General features: G+C 37.2%; 1 protein-coding gene across 1 annotated transcript; it reads right to left on the bottom strand.

Moving 5' to 3' along the window:
* Window positions 1-4,212: 4,212 nt before the first annotated feature.
* LOC139324465 (vomeronasal type-2 receptor 26-like) lies at window positions 4,213-20,783 on the bottom strand. Its single transcript, XM_070954176.1, has 6 exons — window positions 20,672-20,783; window positions 16,263-16,437; window positions 13,439-13,730; window positions 10,720-11,598; window positions 6,243-6,369; window positions 4,213-5,114 (listed from the first exon to the last, which is right to left on the bottom strand). Exons 1-6 carry the CDS (start codon window positions 20,781-20,783, stop codon window positions 4,213-4,215), a joined length of 2,487 nt encoding a protein of 828 aa, XP_070810277.1.
* Between the last annotated feature and the right edge of the window lie 961 nt (window positions 20,784-21,744).

Below are 21,744 nucleotides of genomic sequence, written 5' to 3' on the forward strand. Positions count from 1 at the left end.
TGAGCCATGGTACATCCATTTTGGATTAAAATGGCTGTTATAGATTTGAAAGCCCAGGGTAACATTGGGTAAAATATGGGGATTAGTATTGATCTCCTTAACAGCAAATACTAAAGCCAGAATATGTTGGTAAATCTGGGTTATGACCCTGAAGAGAGAGGTACATTATTTGCTGTAACTCATTTCTTGCAGAATATGATATCTATTTTGCCTCTCCTTTCAAATATACTGTAATATAAGGAGTTGATCCAGTCTATATATGTAAGAAGCAATAAGTTTCATTCATTGTACTTATTTAAGCTAATAAAATAATCAAAGCACTTTATTTGAAATATATAAATGGCCATCAGATTTACCTCTTTGGCCAGTTATCTCAAGATTTTTATTCTAGGAGAGTAGTATTAGCATGTCAGTGATGCTTTCACTATTGACCCAGGAAGCCACAGTGAACATCAATCTCTTGACGCATTTTTTTTTATGAGTGTTGCTGATGGGATCTATAATGGAGTTCATTTTCCACCTTTTCTTCAATTCCATCTTTTCTCTGGAAATACTTACATGGTAAGACTAGGACAGTGCTACTTTGTAGATGAGATTAGGATGCTCATCCAAAGAAGTTAATAGGGAAGGAACCTTGGCTCTCAAATCCCCCCATGGAGCTTTGTCGTTGTGAAAGAAGCATCACTATTTGCATAAATATGAATATTCAAAAATATAATTAAATAAAGTATATTGTGAATGATCTCCAAAGAGAAGGCCCTTGGTTCCACAGACCAAACCTAATCTTGATGAAATTTAGGGGAGGGGACGACGACAAAGATTTAACTGGACAGAAACGAACATCTATTCTCATCCATTCTTTGCTCGGCATTTGATGACCCAACGTTAATCAAGCAGATAAAAGCACCAAATATGCAAAGTACATAAAATGATTATGCATATGCAGGGATACTGTAAATATACAAATATAACACATATAGCCAGCAATTATTTCATGCTCTAGAGATGACTCAAGACTTCATGGTAAATTTGATGCAAACTATCAGCACACATGTAACTATATCATATGCATAATACAATTCATAGAATGCCCTTTAACTTACTAACCTTCAGGCCTATTTGACATGTATCTTTCTGGGCATAACTGAATTCTTACATGAATTTGATGCAAGACATCAGCATACATGTTGTAGTGTTATATGCATAACAGAATTCAAATAATGCACTTTCACTCACTCATTTCACTCATTCATCTTCAGGTCTATTTGACATATCTCTCTCTGGCCATAACTCAATACTTACATACTTTCCTCAAAGAGGTTGCTAGAAGGAGGTGTCTTAAAGTCCATCCTTGTATAAAACAGGAAGATCTGAGAAATGATGCTAGCAAAGTGGATGTCCCCTGACTGGTATTGCTTGTGGAGAAGAGGCAGAGGATCTGCAGTGCTGCATTTACTATGAGAAAGGTGACACATTCCTTGTGGACAAATCATTGATAGGAATGCTATGGACATAATCCATAGAAGAAAACATTTCATTCTTCAGTGCATGTCACCTTTCTCCAGTTCGTCTTGTCCTTCCAGATTTTTAACTTATGGCCAAAAGAAATAGTTGCTTCCTGTTTCTGTACTTGTCTTTATATTTTGTTTCTGTGTGTATGGAGAAATTAAAAAGCTCAGACTTTGAGATAGAAACCACATGTGGTCAAGCAGTAGCTAACTGGAATTGCAGGTGGGGATGTTCCAGGGGCAGGTATTAACAGATTTTGATCTATTTGAGGTTTCTCCCTGTCTTCTGATTATAACTTTTGTCATGTCTTCATGCTTGTACTGGTTATTACTCTTGAGAAAACCACCAACTCCCAGGCCCTGAGGGACCTTGAACAAGAAGTAACAATTTGTTTGTCATGTCTCAAAATAAAATCTCTACCTGACACCAAGCAATAATGGGATTTGACAGCAAACCTCAAAGCAGCAAGATATGAAAGTGCAAGTTATTTGCAATATTGTATTTATAACAATATAGGAGGAGTGAATGAAGGGGAGTCCCTGTGTAGTCCATAGAAAATAAGTGCTACAAATGGATGGATGGATGGATGGAAGAATGAAAGTTATATCATTTGTGCAACCTCCATAATTGATCCCATAGTATTGTTCCTTGAAACTGGGTTTACATGATTTGTTTTTTAATAGTTTGACCTATTGATTTTGCAAAGTCTATATACAATGATCAACTCCTGATTTCATACGGTGATCAAACACTGATTTTGGGAGCCACTTCCCTTCCACAAAACAAGAAAACAACAACAAGAAAAAAGACCATACCTCTCAGTTGTTTTGCTCATCCCTAGGACAAACCCCATTGAAGCCAAGCTGGTCACATCTGCCTCTCCCCCCATTGGAGACTATCCAGTGTGATTTCCTATCTTTCAAATGAATTCCAGCTTTCTTAGTGGAAATCAGGCACATTCTTAAAATGCAAAAGAACACTATGTTAAAAAAATATTTAAAAATATGAAAATAAACTTTTAAAAGTTGGCTTCCCATCTTCATTTCAGTAGTGATTCATTTTGCAGCAATATCTCCCTAATAGTGACAATTTGAATCCCTCCCATTTTAACATCACCTTCTTAATATGTTTATTCTTTCAATAAGAAATCATATATATTTGTATGCATGTGTGTAGGTGTATGTGTGAAAGAGAAAATGTGGAATTTCTGTCAGAAAATGAAGTTATAAAGGTTGCAATAGAAAGGACTGGAATCTTGGCTGGAATCTTTGGTTGTTTCAAATCACTGAGACAACTTTGCTCTGCAACAGCTGTATTATATTTGCTTTCCATCATTGCAGATGGCATGGTATTAAAGAAGGTCAAAGAGAGAGGCCTGCATGGTTTTCCACAGGTGGAGAATTTCAGGAAGATTTTGCAATGAAGATGGTCTAGGAGATTCTTGTAGGGAGTTGTTTTCTCCCTGTTAGTCATTTGAAAATACAGCACTACCCCGTTTTGGCATTTTTTGATCAACAGAAGGCCCAAAGAGTCTTCATTCTGTCTTTTATTCATTCTACTTGGTTTCATTTTTAACTAATCAGTAATATTCTAGAATTGCCCTTGTTATTTCTCTCAGAATACTAAAAGACAACAACAGAAAAGTCCTGAAATCTTTGGAATCTTTAGCATCATATGAGGGAAGATGAATTCAATTGTTATTTCCTATCATCCCCTGCTATTCCAAGTTTACACAAGCCAAGACCAAGAAAAAGCACTCCTTTCCATGTTCATTAATTGAAAAACAGAAGGACATCTGATAAATCCCTTTTCCGAAAATATAACTTTGAGACATTAGGTAAAGGTAAATGTTCTCCTTGCACATATGTGCTACTCGTTCCCGACTCTAGGGGGCAGTGCTCATCTCCATTTCAAAGCCAAAGGGCCAGCGCTATCCGAAGATGTCTCCATGGTCATGTGGCTGGCATGACTAAACACCAAAGGCGCACAGAACTCTGCTCCCTTCCCACCAAAGGTGGTCCCTATTTTTCTACTTGCATTTTTTAAGAACTTTTGAACTGCTAGGTTGGCCAAATCTGGGACAAGTAATGGTAGCTCACCCCATTATGCGGCACTAGAGATTCGAACCGCTGAACTGCTGACCTTTTGATCGACAAGCTCAGAGTCTTAGCCACTGAGCCAGCCCATCACACATGAATATATAACAATGTAAATTGTTGATATTAAGTCCTCTGTCCTTTTATCTCTTTGCTAGTCTTCATTTTTCCCTCTTGTTTCCCCCTATTTTTTGTCCTAATTTGGCCGACCCCTGTTTCTGATGATGTTTAATAAAGGTATGCTGTATTGTTTGTTAGTTCAAATGATTGGCAACCTCAGCATCTTAGCCACTGAGCCATGCGTCCCTCTTTTGAAACGTTAGAGAAGAGCTAATTCCAACTCTTTCAAGAAACAAGTTGCTTCACAGACAAGGAAAACTATATAACATGCTGATAAAAGTGTTGTTAAGAATGTTAAAACATTCTTAAAAGACGGAAGTTAAAGCTAAGAAAAATATAGGGTTTAAGACATTTATCCCCAAAATAGTAAGTGGCTCAGTTAAAATGATTATTGTTCCTCAGGTAAAAATGGGAAAGGATTGTATATCTTCACTTTGGGGCCTTCCTGCTTTTGTATTGCTATATTAAAAACAGGAACTAGAGTTGTTTAATTATTTTTTTGTCTTAGATGTTGCTTGCTATTCAATTCAGGCCTCAGTATGATGACATAGCATTTAGGGAAAAAGATGCACACAAGGAGCCCCGCACTGGATGTTATAATGGAGAAGATCTCCACAGCCACCATATGTTTGCCCCCTGTAGTCAGATAACTAGGAACAAAGGAGAGCCAAACACTGCAGAAAATCAACATGCTGAAGGTGATAAATTTGGCTTCGTTAAAAGAGTCTGGTAATTTCCTGGCAAAGAAAGCTACCGTAAAGCTGATAAGGGCTAACAGGAACATGAAGCCCAAGACACAGTAGAACATGACAAAGGAGTTTTCATTACATTCCAGAACAATTTCTTCTGCCATTAAGTGCATGTTGAAATCAGGGAATGGAGGAAAAGTCAAAAGCCAGACAGTACAAAGAACTACTTGAAGGAAAGAGCAGAAAAATACAATAGAAATGGCCAACCTTTTCCCCACCCATTTCCTCATAGTAGACTTTGGTTGGGTGGCCATGAAAGCTAAAATCACCACAATAGTTTTTGCTAACACGCATGATACAGCTACAGTAAAAATGACACCAAAAGTACTTTGTCGAAAGGCACAAGTCATTTTGTGAGGTTTGCCAATAAATAGTAAAGCACAAAGGAATGAAAGCAAGAGAGAAATGAGAAGGATGTAGGTGAGGTTTCGGTTGTTGGCCTTGACGATGGGCGTATCTTGGTACTTAATGAAGATACCCAGAACCAAAACTGTGATAAAAGAGGAAGAAAGAGAACAAATGGCCAAGATGGATCCCAAAGTTTCCTCATATGTCAGAAATGTTACAGTTTTTGGAAGGCATGAATTCTGTTCCTTGTTTGGATACTGATCTTCTGGACATGGAAAACAGTCGTCCATATCTAGGAAAAAAATCAGGTAGAAGCATTGTCCTTGTACAGTGAACTGACATTAATTATTGATTATGTGCAGTGAAGCTGGTGTCTACTCCTACGGACCCATAAATAAATATTCTCCATCGAACATGTCCCTAATCTGGTCTTTCAGTCTCCAACGGTGCACTCATTACCACTCTAAATGCGGCTATTCACTTTGCTGATGTTCTGCAGTTCTCCTCTGTCTTTCTTCATCTACCCACATTAGAAGGACTTCCGTAAATATTTCTTTCTAATTCCATTGTCCCATTTTTTACAATCAATCAGATTGTTTAATTCAACATAGAAATGCCAAATAGAGCTGTGGAAAGCATAGGATTTTATCTCCAAACGTGGCTTCTGGTTTGCAGAAGCACAAAATTATATCCTCTCTACATCATCCAAACACACATAGCCTTTCAATGGAATGACATGACAGCTTGAATTGTTGAAGATGGTCTAATGAAGTGATTAATATGGATTTGATCTCAATCTCTGCACAGCCTGAATATCAACTATTTCAGCATCCCACCACTGCTGTTATGTGATCTGCCCAGAGAAAATAGGAATCTTTCTACAGTGTGACAAAATGGTGTTAAGATCTGTATTTATATCATATTAAATACTTACACTGCATCTATAAACTGTGAAAATATTTTGTCTGCATAGAAATAAATATTTATTGTACCTAATATCAATACAAGAATAGTACAAACTAAATGTAATCCGCTATAATCTTGATTGTAGAAAATATGACTTCAGCAATAGAATATTAAATGTCTGGAACACTACCTGATCCTCTTGTTAGTTTCTCTAACCCCCATACCTTTTACCTTAAACTGTCTACTGTGGACCTTACACATTTCTTAAGAGGTCCTTAAGGGGGTATGCATAACCACACCAACATGCCTACCATCCCTGTCCTACTGTCCCCATTTATATGTAATCATTTTATGTGTTTATGGCTATGTTTTGCTTATTTATATCCATTTATTTGTGCCATTTTTTCATGTGTCCATGTCTATGTCTATACTGATACTGTTTCTGTGTACTTGTTGACAAATAAATAAATAAATAAATCTGTAAAATCTGTATCACTCATTGTTCATCACTCACCTATTCCATTTGAAATCTTCCCTTCTGGACAGTGAAGACAGTCGTAACAACAAAATGGCTTCCCTTCTATTTTGTTCTTAGCATAACCCAAAGGGCAATAGTTATTACACAGAGAAAGTGGGCGGACCTGTTCATAAAGGATAGAAGAGAATTGTTTGCTTGTTTGTGATGTCAGTGAAAAAAAACAAAGGGAAGAAAATGCCATGGCAGTTACAGAGCTTCCACAAATAGGTTTTGTTGTGGCTCTGTGATTAGAATGTAGTCTTGCAGGCTAACTCTACCCATAGCCTGATGGATTCAAGGTTGACTCAGCCTTCCATCTTTCCATGTTCGGTAAAATGAGGACCCAGATTGCTGGGGGCAATATGCTGAAATTGTACAGAGCGTGCTGTAATGTAATATGGAGCAGTTTATAACTCTATGTGCTATTGCTAATATAGTTTACTTTGTCTTCTTTGTATTTTGTCAGCTTCCTACAGCCTTTTTTAGTATTCTGATAAATTACTAGTAAAAGAAATGACATGGTTTAGTTTCTATACCATCAACCAAGAACTATTCGATGCCAATTCCTGCTGTGATTTAAGATGATATATTTTGCATAATGATATGGATTACATATGTAGAAAATTGGTACCCACCCATCTCCTAGAAGAATGAAATATTTTAAGGAATATTTAAAAAGGCAGGGTAAAATATTTCCCCTAAGAGAGAAATAGAAATCTTAAGGGAAAGAGAAACTCTCTCCCCCCAGCAGATATTTTGTGCCCATTAAGAGAGATTGGGCCATCCTATCTACAAAACAAAAGACTTTCAGCTCCAGGATGATGGGATTAAGACATGACCCTCCAGGACATAATAGGATTAACCAACTAGCAGCATGACTTTGCAGAATCTCTTAAGGACTTTGTATCTTGCAGGTGTACTGTATGGCAATTACACCTTCCTTCCTATAGCATCAATCCTTACAACAATATTTGGCAAAGGAGAAACTCCCGCAGATAAAAGAGGAGGAAAGGGAAATGCTCAATAGGGAGATTACAATGGAGGAATTAAGGAGGGTAATATCTAAATTAAAGAATAATAAATCACCAGGTCTGGATGGTCTCCCAGGAGAACTGTACAAAAATCGAGACCTGGAGGAAATACTCTTATCAAAATTGTTGGTAATATGCAATGAGGCTCTGAGGGGATCCAAAATTCCGGACTCGTGGAGGGAGGCGTACATCACATTATTGGTAAAAGAAGGTACCGATTTGAAACAAATAAAGAATTATAGGCCAATCTCCCTACTCAATACAGACTACAAAATATTTATGAGTGTAATCACAGGAAGGATGAAGATAATATTGAACATATTGAATATTGAACAATTGGATACACACTGACCAAAATGGATTTCTCCCGGGAAGGCAGATCAGAAACAATCTGAGAGTAGTGATAGACGCCTTAGAATACTATGAAACACATTCAGAGAAACAAATGGCACTAGTCTTCCTAGACGCCCAGAAGGCGTTCGATAATTTAAATTGGGAATTCATGATCCAGTAAATTAAAGCGATGAATTTTGGAGAAAACTGAGAAAGTGATCACAACAATTTATGATAAGCAAAGAGCAAACATTTTATTAAATGGTGACATAACAAAAACCTTTCAAATTAGGGAGTGAGACAAGGCTGCCCGCTGTCACCACTTCTATTTGTATTGGAGAACAATACAAAGATGGATTCAAGAAGTAATAGAGGAAAATATTAATCTGGAGCCAGAGACTTTTCTCCTGGGAGTACCAAAAAGGGCATATGGGAAGAAAAAGAAATATTTAATCATGCACATCATCACAGCTGCTAGATTAATATATGCAAAGCTTTGGAAAGAGAAAGAACGCCCAACAGAAGAGCAGATAATTAGTAAAATATTAGAATGCGCAGAAATGTGCAGGTTAACACATGCGTTAAATGAGAATGAGGACTCTGAATTTTATACGGTATGGGAAATGTGGTATAGGTGGTTGGAAAATAAACGTAAATGTCAATTTGAGCTAAGGGGGGTAGTATCAAACCATTTATGTAATATATGTATCTTAAGTAATAATCTACATTATAATTTACATAGTAATAACTCATAAGTAATTCATATCTTAATCTTAAAATATTTATGTAATTTGTTAGATACTATTTATATAAGTATATAATATGGTTGAACGTAGCCAAACCGACAATGTTGAATTGTACTATTACGTTATTCAATTAAAAAAAAATTAAAAAAAGAAGAAATGACAAGGTTTAGTTTTTTACCATCAACGAAGAATTATTCAATGGCAATTCCTGCTGTGATTTAAGATGATATATTTTACATAATGATATGGATTACATATGTAGAAAGTTAGTACCCACCCATCTCCTAGAAGAATGAAATATTTTGAGGACTATTAAAAACGGCAGGATAAAATGTATCTCCTAAGAGAGAAATAAAAATCTTAAGGGAGACAGAAACTCAGCCCAAACTCCCTCCCTCCCCAGCAAATATTTTGTGCCGATTAAGAGAGACTGGGCCACAAAACAAAAGACTTTCAGATCCAGGATGATGGGATTATGTCCTCCAGGACATAATAGGATTAACCCACTAGCAGCAGAGCTCACCAAATTGCAGAATCTCTTAAGGACTTTGTATCACCCAGAAAACTTCAACCAAACCTGAGACAACCTACAGAGCTAGCTATGATCCCTACAACAGCCAATTGAATACATGTTCTTGCACAGGAACAGGAAGTTCAAGTTCAAAGCGCAAGAGAAGGTATAAATACCCCTCACTCTCAACTCCATGTGTTCAACTGCACCAGAGAACCATGTGCTTGGTAGTTCTGCTTCATCATTAAACCATCTTTCCAGTCAGCCTCCATGTTTCCAGTGTCTTTCCCCCAGCTTGGATCTGAACCAAGTGGGTATTTCTTACAACACATAATTAAGATGTTCTTATGGAATAAATTTGGATATTTCTCCTAAATTTTGGGATTTATTTTGGTTACAATTAAATTGTTTACCTTTTCAGCACTGTCTAAATGTGGAAAAGCTTTGCTCACATGGTTATTACATCACTTCTAAAGGCATTTTTTCTTCTTCTATCTTGCAGGAGTACTGTATGGCAATTAAACCTCCCTTCCTATAACATCAATCCTGATAAGTTTTCCCAGGCACATCTTTTAGTATTTCAGACATAGGAATCATAGGAATTATCCCACAGCTCACATCTATTCAGTTAAAGAAGTAGTAACCTCATTCCGGATTATCCAAACCTGTTTAAATCTGCTTGGCCAAATGATCAATTTTTCATCCATTTTTAACCTGTCCTCTTGGGAAGTCACAGATCCTATTCCACCAACTTTGACTTTCAAAAAGGATTTATTTGGGAATGTGACCCAATTGATGACATCAAACCCAGCCTTGAGTTCTCCATTTTGGTTGAAAGATAATGTTTCTCCTGCAGTATTATTGAATGAGATGCTTCTTACTATTTGATTGAGCTGCAAAACAAAAGCAAAGAATAAATGGAGGGGGCAAGAAATTCATCAGGATCTTTAAAATGATGAAAGCCTACCTCAGAAACATGGAAAAAAAACCTATATTTTTTACATGTAGGTTATATCTTAATGGAAGGGGGTTGTCTCCATTTTGTGATAAGTTTTCAAAGACATACAACCGCCCCCATCTATTCTCTGCCTCCAAAGTTCCAGCTGATTCATTTCAGTTCATTTCATTTTATTAAATTTGTATACCACCCTACTCCCGAAGGACTCAGGGCGGTGAACAGGCACAGAATAAAACACATAAATACAAAAGTTAAAAAATAATTAAAACCAAATTAAATAGTTTTGCCCAAGACAATTAAAATTCCCAATAAATTAAAACAAATTAAAATTTCAATTTAAAATTTAAAAGAAGGGGAGAAAAATTAGGCCAGGCCGGCCTGCTGGAATAGGAGGGTCTTAAGAGCACGGCGGAAAGTGCGGAGATCCGGGATCCTCCGTATCTCCGGGGAGAGCTCGTTCCAGATCGTAGGTGGCCCTACAGAGAAGGCCCTCCCCCCTGGGATCAGGAGCAAATGGAGATTTTACAGTATCCTTCCCCTGCCATGCCCACCAAGCCACACACACAGAACCAGTAGTAAAAATTTTTGACAGCCAACACTGCTTTCTTGGTGCAGCTCTCAGTCACTCAAGGTGATGTGCGACCTGCTCTCTACCTCGAGACACTGGCCTGCTTCATTCGCCACTGCCACCTCAGGGCCTGCCTGCTGACGTGACCTGCACCACCGCCGCTGTCGCCAACTCATGGCTGAAGTGGCCTGCCTGCTGCTCTCTCCAATATATTGAACAAGATATTTATCTGGCCATTCGAATATATGGAGACAAATTTATACAATTGTGTGTCGGAGATATGTTAACATAATGGAGAGAAGAAACCCCTATGATGGGAGACATTACCTTCCACGGATGAAGTTGGAGAAGTTCAATAAATCCTGCTTTGCCTAATCTTGCTCTATGTTTGAAGGACATTGAATAAGCATCATGTAATGTCTGTGCCAAAATATAAGCTGCATTGTAGATGCTATAGCTGTGGCCAGTCATGTCCATTTCAAAAACAGATTCAGGGAGGGTCTCTATCTTCTCCTTCCCAGTGCAAATTGGTTGACTGTCCATCTTGTTGGTTTTCTCACCAACCATGGAGCCTGAGAACACACATCCAAATGCCTCCTTCCAAAAAACCCTAATAAAGTCATCTTCTTCATTAAAGTTTGGTTTTCTTGTCTGAAGAAATTCCTGAAACCCTAGGACCTTTCTTGAATGAACTGCAAAGGAAAGAGCACCATGGAGAAAATCTAGGTCTTCCTGTTTCTGAAAAGGAAGAGATGTGAAATCCATTTGGGCTGTCATAATTATGACTTTACTATTTCCTTGTAATGGTATCTCTTCAAATTCTAACATTGAGGGAAACATTCTCAAAATTATCATTATTTCAATTTCACCTTGAATTAACACCGAATTGACAGTGCTATTCATGACAATACTGTATATTTGCATCCCTTCTTTCACCGTATCAACAATGTCAGTAGAATAAGAAGCAAACGGGAATCTTTCAATGAAGTCAAAGCAGATCCCATTTTGGGCAAATATTGGTATCACATTTTGTACAAATTTCTCCCCATTGTCATTAGTCACAGATACAACCCCAATCCACGTCCATTTAAAATGCTGCAGTAGCTGAAGAATTCCCTTATACTGAAGGTCCATATTTGGAAACATTTGGTGATAGAAACCAGCCTGTTTGTCCTTATTTGTCACTGGAGCAGAGCCATACATCAACTGTAGAAAAAACAGAAGAGTTAAGAAAGGAAACAATAACTTTTGATTTTTTGCAAGTTTGTCCATAGATTTTTTTCCCCTCATTATTGTACACAAAACAAAACTTTACCTACATTGTATCTTAATAGTTTTAGATTTGGCAGTTGTGTCCCTCCAACACTTTCAAGCATAAAATTTTAAGATTCATTGTGGAGAATCTATCAATCTTTGTTTGTCTTAATCTTGCTTTGATTACTTAATCGCTTCCTTTCCTGTATAAACCAGGACATTTAATGCAATCTATTGTTTAAACTCAGCATAGGAGCTGATTTATTTATTAAGAATGTTCTGTGACTGTAGCGATTAATATTTGGTGCATCGGGAGTTTTCTATTCTGTTTAATTTGAATATGGTTCTCCATCCTTATATTACTAACCATGCAATTGAAGAAGGAGCATCTGCTAACATATGTTTCTTAGATTTCAAAATAAAGTTGAAAGAAAAGTGTTCCTCTTTTTTTCCCCATGGATTTTTTTTAAAAAAATATTAGATATTATTTACATATACTGATATTGAACACAGTGTGACTATCCTGGTGACTCATCTTCCGTAAAAAACAAGGTGAAAGACAAATAACATATATACTACCTTCACAGTGCTGGTTTTGTACAATTATTTTTGACCCGCTTAGTCATTCTGCTACATATATAATTTCTCATTCTGGGTCTACTTAACCTGATTGTTTTGTGTTCTGACTACCACCTTGTATTTCCCGCCATTGATGAAATCTGTTCCATGAGTCATAATATTCTGTCTCTCCTTTGTTTTTTAATTCTAATGTTAATCTATCCATTTCTGTGCATATTAATATCTTCCTTATTATCTCCTTTTCCCAAGGGGTGTTTTTACTTTTCCATTGCTGAGCATATACCATTCTCGCTGCCATCAGGATGTGTAGTATTAGATATATTGACCCTTTACTATAGCCATCTCTTATAATGCCTAATAGAAATAGTTCTGGTTTGAATTCTATACATTGTCCAACCATTCTTTCTAGCCACATCTCAATTTTTAACCAAAATTTACTAGTTTTTTAACAGGACCACCACATGTGATAGCATGTACCAGGTGATTGGTTACATTTCCAACATTTCAGGGATGTGTTGCTAAACATTTTAGCCAATCTTGCCGGGGGAAGATGCCACCCGTAGCACATTTTACAAAATTCTCTTTATATGATGTGGCCAATGTCAGATTCCAGTTCCTTTCCCAAAGTTTTTGCCACTTATCCAAATCAATGTTATATCCAAAATTTTAGCCCATACAACCATTGTCCCTTTTAATTGTTCTTCCTCCCTTTTATAGTCTAATAAATATTTATATGTTGTCTTTATCAATCAATGTTATATTTTGACAATTGATGTTGTCATCAATACCCACTAATAGTTTATCTAATATCGTTAATTCTCTGTAAATACCCCATACTTTCACATCTTTCATGTAGCATGATTGTATTTGCATATATGACCATCACTCCAGTTCCACCTTTTGTTCTTTTAATTCTAGTCTTGTTTTCAATTCACCCTTCTCGTTTAGTATATCCTTATATGTAACATATATATAGGAATGTGGTGGCTCAATGGCTAAGATATTGAGCTTGTCGATTGAAAGATCGGCAGTTCAGCGGTTCAAATCCCTAGTGCCGCATAATGCGGTGAGCTCCTGTTTCATGTGCCAACTTCTGCCAACCTAGCAGTTAGAAAGCACGTAAAAAATGTAAGTAGAAAAATAGGGACCATCTTTGGTGGGAAGGTGACAGTGTTCCGTGCGCCTTGCATCCATACGCCACATACATAGTTACCTGAGGAAACTTGTAGATATGCAGAATGGTGACCACGTGAAGACATACATCACTGTCAGGTCCTCCAATTATTGCTACTGGATATTTCTGAATGTCACAGTTGTAATTAGGAATTAATCTGCCTTTAGAGGAAAGGAGTTCCATTGAGGCATGGTACATCCATTTTGGATTAAAATGGCTGTTATAGATTTGAAAACCCAGGGTAACATTGGGTAAAATATGGGGATTAGTATTGATCTCCTTAACAGCAAATACTAAAGCCAGGATATGTTGGTAAATCTGTGTTATGACCCTGAAGGGAGAGGAACATGATTTGATGTAACTCATTTCTTGCAGAATATGATATCTATTTTGTCTCCTTTCAAATATACTGTAATATAAGGAGTTGATCCAGTCCATATATGTAAGAATCAATAAGTTTCATTCATTACACTTATTTAAGCCAATAAAATAATCAAAGCACTTTATTTGAAATATATAGTGGCCATCAGATTTACCTCTTTGGCTAGGTATCTCAAGATTTTTATTCTAGGAGAGTATTATTAGCATGTCAGTGATGCTTTCACTATTGACCCAGGAAGCAACAGTGAACATCTTGGGCATTTTTTTTTATGAGTGTTGCTGATGATATTTATAATGGAGTTCTTTTTCCATCTTTTCTTCAATTCCATCTTTTCTCTGGAAATACTTACATGGCAACACTAGGACAATGATACTTCTTAGATTAGGTTAGAATGCTCATCAAAAGAAGTAACTAGGGAAGGAACCTTGGGTCTCAACTCCCCCCATGGAGCTTTGTTGTTGTGAAAGAAGAAGTACCATTTGCATAAATATGAACATTCAAAAGTATATTGTACATTATCTCCAAAGAAAAGACCCTAGGTTTCACAGACAAAACCTAATCTTGGTGAAATTTAGGGGAGGAGGGAACAACAAAGACTTAACTGGGCAGAAATAAACATCCATTCTCTAACATTCTTTACTTGGCATCAACATCAATCAAGCAGATAAAGGCACCAAATATAGAGAAAGTGCAAAGTCCATGAAATCATTTTGCATATGCAGGGACCCTGTAAATATACAAATATAACACATATAGCTAGCAATTATTTCATGCTCTACAGATGACTCAAGACTGAATGGTGAATTTGATGCAAACTATCAGCACACATGTAACTATATCATATGCATAGTACAATTCATACAATGCCCTTTAACTTACTCACCTTCAGGTCTATTTGACATGTATCTTTCTGGGCATAACTGAATTCTTACATGAATTTGATGCAAGACATCAGCAATTATGTAAGTATAAGTGAAGCTCGAAAAATTAGAATATCGTGCAAAAGTTCATTTATTTCAGTAATGCAACTTAAAAAGTGAAACTAATATATGAGATAGACTCATTACATGCAAAGCGATATAGTTCAAGCCTTGATTCGTCATAATTTTGATGATTATGGTTTACAGCTCATGAAAACCCCAAATTCACAATCTGAAAAAATTAGAATATTACATGAAATCAATAAAACAAGGATTGGACATAGAACAATATTGGACCTCTGAAAAGTATAAACATCCATATGTACTCAGTACTTGGTTTGGGCCCCTTTAGCATCAATTACTGCCTCAATGCGGCGTGGCATGGATGCTATCAGCCTCTGGCACTGCTGAGGTGTTATGGAAGACCAGGATGCTTCAATAGTGGCCTTCAGCTCTTTTGCATTATTCGGTCTCATGTCTCTCATCTTTCTCTTGCAATGTCCCATAGATTCTCTATGGGGTTCAGGTCAGGTAAGTTTGCTGCCCAATCAAGCACAGTAATCCCATGGTCATTGAACCAGGTTTTGGTACTTTTGGCAGTGTGGGCAAGTGCAAAGTCCTGCTGGAAAATGAAGTCAGCATCCCCATAAAGCTCGTCTGCGGAAGAAAGCATGAAGTGCTCCATAATCTCCTGGTAGATGGCTGCATTGACCCTGGACTTAATGAAGCACAGTGGACCAACACCAGCAGATAACATGGCTCCCTAAATCAACACAGACTGTGGAAACTTCACACTGGACTTCAAGCATCTTGCAGTGTGTGCCTCTCCATTCTTCCTCCAGACTCTGGGTCCTTGGTTTCCAAATGAGATGCTAAAGTTGCTCTCATCAGAAAAGAGGACTTTGGACCACTGAGCAACAGACCAGTTCTTTTTTTCTTTAGCCCTGATAAGACACTTCTGACGTTGTTTGTTGTTCAAGAGCGGCTTGACAATGGATCTGTGAATGGTGGATCTTGATGCACTGACTCCAGCCTCTGTCCACTCCTTCTGAAAGTCCCAACACTTTTGAATGGCCTTTTCCTAACAATCCTCTCCAGGCTGCAGTCATCCCTGCTGGATGTGCACCTTTTTCTTCCACACTTTTCTCTTCCACATAACTTTCTATTAATGTGCTTTGATAGAGCATTATGGCTTAATTAGCTGATTAGAGTGGGACACTTTGAGCCTAGAATATTGAATCTTTTAACAATATTCTAATTTTCTGAGATTGTGAATTTGGGGTTTACATGAGCTGTAAGCCACAATCATCAAAAGTATGACAAATCAAGGCTTGAACTATCTCGCTTTGCATGTAATGAGTCTATCTGATATATTAGTTTCACCTTTTAAGTTGCATTACTGAAATAAATGAACTTTTGCACGATATTCTAATTTTTCGAGTTTCACCTATATATTACAAGCATAACACAATTCAAATAATGCACTTTCAGTCACTCATTTCACTCATTCATCTTCTGGTCTATTTGACATATATCTCTCTGGCCATAACTCAGTACTTACATATTTTCCTCAAAGAGGTTGCTAGAAGGAGGTGTCTTAAAGTCCATCATCACATAAAACAGAAAGATCTGAGAAATGATGCTAGCAAAGTGGATGTCCCCTGACTGGTATTGCTTGTGGCGAATAGGAAGAGGATTTGTAGTGCTGCATTTACTATGAGAAAGGTGACACATTCCTTGTGGACAAAGCATTGTTAGGAATGTTATGGACATAATACATAGAAGAAAACAAATCATTTTTGAGTGCATGTCACCTTTCACCACCTTTTCTTGTCCTTCTAGATTCTTAATTTAAGTCCAAAAGATAGATTGTCCCAAATAGATTTTGATCTATTTGAGGTCTCTCCCTATCTTCTGATTATAGGTTTTTCCATGTCTTCATGCTTATACTGGTAATTACTTTTGAGGAAACCACAAACTCCCAGGCCCTGAGGGACCTTGAACAAGAAGGAACAGTTAGTTTGTCATGTCTCCAAAAAAATATCTCTACTTGATACCAAGCTATAATGGGATTTGATAGCAAGCCTCAAAGCTGCAAGGATGAAAAAGACAAATTAATGCAGGCATGAAAGTCCAAGTTATTTGCAATATTGTATTTATAACATTGAAGGGGGAGTTCCTATGAAGTCCATAGAAAATAAATGCTACCCATTAATGGATGGATGGATGGATGGATGGATGAATTTAAAAAGTCCCTGTCAACTTGCAAAGCTTTCAAGTTGCCATGAGCAGGAGGGAGGGAGAACTGAAGTGAATTCCATACATTTTTTCTGACCGCAATCAGGAGGGTGTTAGGTTTCACAGCCAGCCAAAGTGGGTAATTGGAGAATGTGATTTATGACATGGCCAGGGAGGAGGGGAGAGACAGGGTCATAGGGGGACGTAAATCTGTGTGGGGTCAGTCCCGACTGCATCCCAGTATTGCCGGAATGATGCTCCTAATAAATCACTATATTTCCTTTGAAGTTTGGATCATGGCTCATGAATTAATTAGGGCATCTTTCGGAAACTTGACTGTCCCGGCAAAGTGATATAATTTGTGCTACCTCCATAATTGATCCCATGGTATTGTTCCTTGAAACTGGGTTTACATGATTTTTTTTAACAGTTTGACTTATTGATTTTGCAAAGTTCATATACAATGATCAATTCCTGATTTCATACAGTGAAATCAGACACATTCTTAAAATGCAAAACAACACTATGTTAAAAAAATATTTAAAAATATGAAAAACTTTTAAAAGGTGGCTTCCCATCTTCATTTCAGTAGTTATTCATTTTGCAGCAATACCTCCTTAATAGTGACAATTTTATTTTTTTTAATTTTTTATTAAAAAAATTATTAGGAAGTACAAACAAACAAACAAACAACAACAAAACATACGAATACAAACAAGTAAACAAAAATCAGGTATACATTCTCTTTTCAAATTTGTCACATCGGTAATCTATATTTTTGTTTATACCTTTACTTTTTCTTATTTTAACCTATTTCTTATATCTATATTCCTAATACATTATTTCCATATTTTCTCTTAATCAATATTTTTAATTCACTATTAACCTAAATTGGTACTTAATGTTCATATCTATAATTTATATCTTCTCGTTTATTTCCTTATCTTTTTTCTTTTCTTTCCTCCAACCACATGTACCATTTCTCCCATACTACCGTATTTTCCGGCGTATAAGACGACTTTTTAACACATGAAAATCTTCTCAAAAGTCGGGGGTCGTCTTATACGCCGGATGTCGTTCTCCTGTAACCAGGCAGACCAGCCCGAAAGGCTCTGACGAGCCTTAAACGGCTCTGACGATCCAAGCTCTGATGATCTGCTAATCAGGCAACTCAGCTGGGATCGCCAGAGCCATGGAGAAGGAAAAAAGTTTTCCCCCTCCAGCTTACTTACCTGAGCTGCTTGCCTTCCTTCGCTTGCCTTGCTTTGCTTGCCTGAATCCATTCCATCAGCAAGCCACTCCCTGCCTGCCATCAAGCAGGCAGGGAGTTGTGGACTTCAACTCCCAGAATTCCTCAGCCAGCAAAACAAAGCTGGCTGAGGAATTCTGGGAGTTGAAGTCTACAAGTCTTAAAGTTGCCAAGGTTGGAGACCCCTGTTCTATTGGGTAAGTTTTTTTTCCCCTTTGGGATCTTTAAAAAAAAATATTTAATTGGGTTTTTTTTTAGTTGTTCTTTTTTAGACCTAGCCATTTAAAGTTTAGGAAGTTTTAAATTTAGCTTTCATATAAAAATAAAAATAAAATAAAATAATATTTGTGCAGCTTTCTGAGATTTAGTGTTTCTGTAGTGTTTCACTCTAACTACACAAACACACAAAATCTCACAAAGCTGTATGTGGAATTTTGTGTGTGTAAAGTGTGAAAGTTGGGTTTTTGGGCTTTTTGTGGCTGTGTGAGGTTCCTGCTTGTTGCAGGGGCCATTTTGGGTCTAGAACAGCTGCTTTTACATTGTGGGTGAGCCAGTTGTGTTGTGTTGTGTTGTGTTGTGTTGTGTTGTGTTATGTTGTGTTGTGTTGTGTTGTGTTGTGTGTGTGTAAAGTGTGAAAGTTCTTTTTTTGGGCTTTTTGTGGCTGTGTGAGGTTCCCGCTTGTTTCAGGGGCCATTTTGGGTCTAGCACAGCTACTTTTACATTGTGGGTGAGCCAGTTGTGTTGTGTTTTGTTGTGTTGTGTGTGTGTAAAGTGTGAAAGTTCTTTTTTTGGGGCTTTTTGTGGCTGTGTGAGGTTCCTGCTTGTTGCAGGGGCCATTTTGGGTCTAGCACAGCTGCTTTTACATTGTGAGTGAGCCAGTTGTGTTGTGTTGTGTTGTGTTGTGTTGTGTTGTGTTGTGTTGTGTTGTGTGTGTGTGTGTAAAGTGTGAAAGTTCTTTTTTTGGGCTTTTTGTGGCTGTGTGAGGTTCCTGCTTGTTTCAGGGGCCATTTTGGGTCTAGCACAGCTACTTTTACATTGTGGGTGAGCCAGTTGTGTTGTGTTGTGTTGTGTTGTGTGTGTGTAAAGTGTGAAAGTTCTTTTTTTGGGCTTTTTGTGGCTGTGTGAGGTTCCTGCTTGTTTCAGGGGCCATTTTGGGTCTAGCACAGCTACTTTTACATTGTGGGTGAGCCAGTTGTGTTGTGTTGTGTTGTGTGTGTGTAAAGTATGAAAGTTCTTTTTTTGGGCTTTTTGTGGCTGTGTGAGGTTCCTGCTTGTTTCAGGGGCCATTTTGGGTCTAGCACAGCTACTTTTACATTGTGGGTGATCCAGTTGTGTTGTGTTGTGTTGTGTTGTGTTGTGTGTGTGTAAAGTGTGAAAGTTCTTTTTTGGGGCTTTTTGTGGCTGTGTGAGGTTCCTGCTTGTTTCAGGGGCCATTTTGGGTCTAGCACAGCTACTTTTACATTGTGGGTGAGCCAGTTGTGTTGTGTTGTGTTGTGTGTGTGTAAAGTGTGAACGTTCTTTTTTTGGGCTTTTTGTGGCTGTGTGAGGTTCCTGCTTGTTTCAGAGGCCATTTTGATTCTAGCACAGCTGCCTTTACATTGTGGGTGAGCCACTTGTTGTTTTTAATTTTTATTTGGTGTGCGTTGGAAGAGGGGTAGTCTTAAACAGCGAGTATAGCCCAAACCCTATATTTTAACAGGAATATTCGGGGGTCGTCTTATACGCCCAGTCGTCTTATATGCCGGAAAATATGGTAAATAATAATCATTTTCCTCTTTTCCTTGTATTTCCTTTCTGAGTGTGTCCATTTCTGCACATTCCATAATTTTACTGATTACTCCGTCTTCTGTTGGTATATCATTATTCTTCCAATTTTGGGCATAGATTATTCGTGCTGCTGTTAAAATGTGGATGATTAAATATTTTATTTCCTTTTCATATTGTCTTATAATTATTCCTAATAAAAAAGTTTCTGGCCTCATTTCTATTTTTTGGTGTATGATTCCTTCTATTTGTTTTCTAATCATTTGCCAATATTCTTTTGCTTTCTGATAGGACCACCACATATGGTAATAGAGCTTGGTAATAGAGCTTTTGGAGCTTGCATTTGCAGCATGTTGGGGAGGTATTGGGGAACATCCTTGCCAGTCTGGCCGGTGGGAGGTGCCACCTATAGAACATTTTGTACATGTTTTCTTTATAGGGTATAGACATTGTTAGTTCATAATTTATTGTCCATAATTTTCCCAATTTTCCAATTCAATGTTATATCTGAAATTTCTCGCCCAAATTATCATATTTTCTTTAACCACTTCTTCTAATTTGTATCTTAATAGGTAAGTTTTTTTTTTTTATCAATTTATCATCTGTCCCTTGTAAAATTTTATCTAATTCATATTGACCTTTTTGGAATCCAAATTGTGCTGAATCTGTCTTATATCTAGATTTTATTTGCAAGTATGGCCACCAATCAATGTCTGTACCCATTTCTTTCAGTTCTTGTCTCGATCTTAATTCCCCTTGGTAATTTAGCAGTTCTTTGTAAGTTTTCATTTTGGCAGTGTCCATGGCATTAGGGTAAATCTGTGCCTCCATAGTCGATAGCCATTCCGGAATTTCATCGTAGTGTGTCTTTTTTATCCCCTGCCATGTCTGGAACAATGCTTGTCTAATGATGTGTTTTTGAAAATATCCATGTTGCTTGTCTTTTCCCTCCCACAAGAATGTGTGCCATCCTCTTTGTAGATCAAATCCCTCTAGCGTCAGTATTCTTTTATTTTTGAGTTCTATCCAGTCTTTAATCCAAATCAGTGATGATGCTTTATAGTATGTCTCCCAGTCCGGTAGTGCTAGTCCTCCTCTCTCCCTTGTGTCTTGTAGGTGTTTTATTTTAATCCTTACTTTCTTCCCCCACCAGATGTAGTTTGCAACTAATTTATTGAAATCTTTAAAGAAATTCTTCCCCGGTTTTATTGGAATCACTTGAAATAGATATAAGATTCTGGGTAGTATGTTCATTTTAATTGAAGCAATCTTTCCAAGGAATGATAGTTGTAGTTTATTCCAAATTTCTAAAAAAATTTTTATTTGTCTTATCAATTTATTGTAGTTATCTTCCCTAATCGATAATCCTTTGTTGGTAAGCCATATTCCTAGATATTTTACCTTTTTTGTTGTCTGAATACCCATTTTGTCTTCTAATTCCTTCTCTTGTTGATTAGTAAGGTTTTTCGTTACTGCCTTTGTTTTTTTGCTTGTTTATTTTAAGTCCGGCTACCCTCCCATATTCTTCTATTTTTGCTAATAGTTTAGTTCCTGTTCCTATTGGTTGTTCTACTATAAAAACCATGTCATCGGCGAAGGCTTGAAGTTTGTACTCCTCCTTTTTGACTCTCAGACCTTTTATTTCTTTTTCTCTTCTAATTTCATTTAATAATGTTTCTAGGGATAATAAATTAAATTTAAAAGGTGGCTTCTCATCGCCATTTCAGTAGTTATTCATTTTGCAGCAATACTTCCTTAATAGTGACAATTCTAATTCCTCCCATTTTAACAT

This window comes from Pituophis catenifer, unplaced genomic scaffold (genome assembly GCF_029215685.1).
Source record: "Pituophis catenifer annectens isolate HBS135680 unplaced genomic scaffold, rPitCat1.0.hap2 SCAF_15, whole genome shotgun sequence".
Taxonomy (NCBI): domain Eukaryota; kingdom Metazoa; phylum Chordata; class Lepidosauria; order Squamata; family Colubridae; genus Pituophis; species Pituophis catenifer.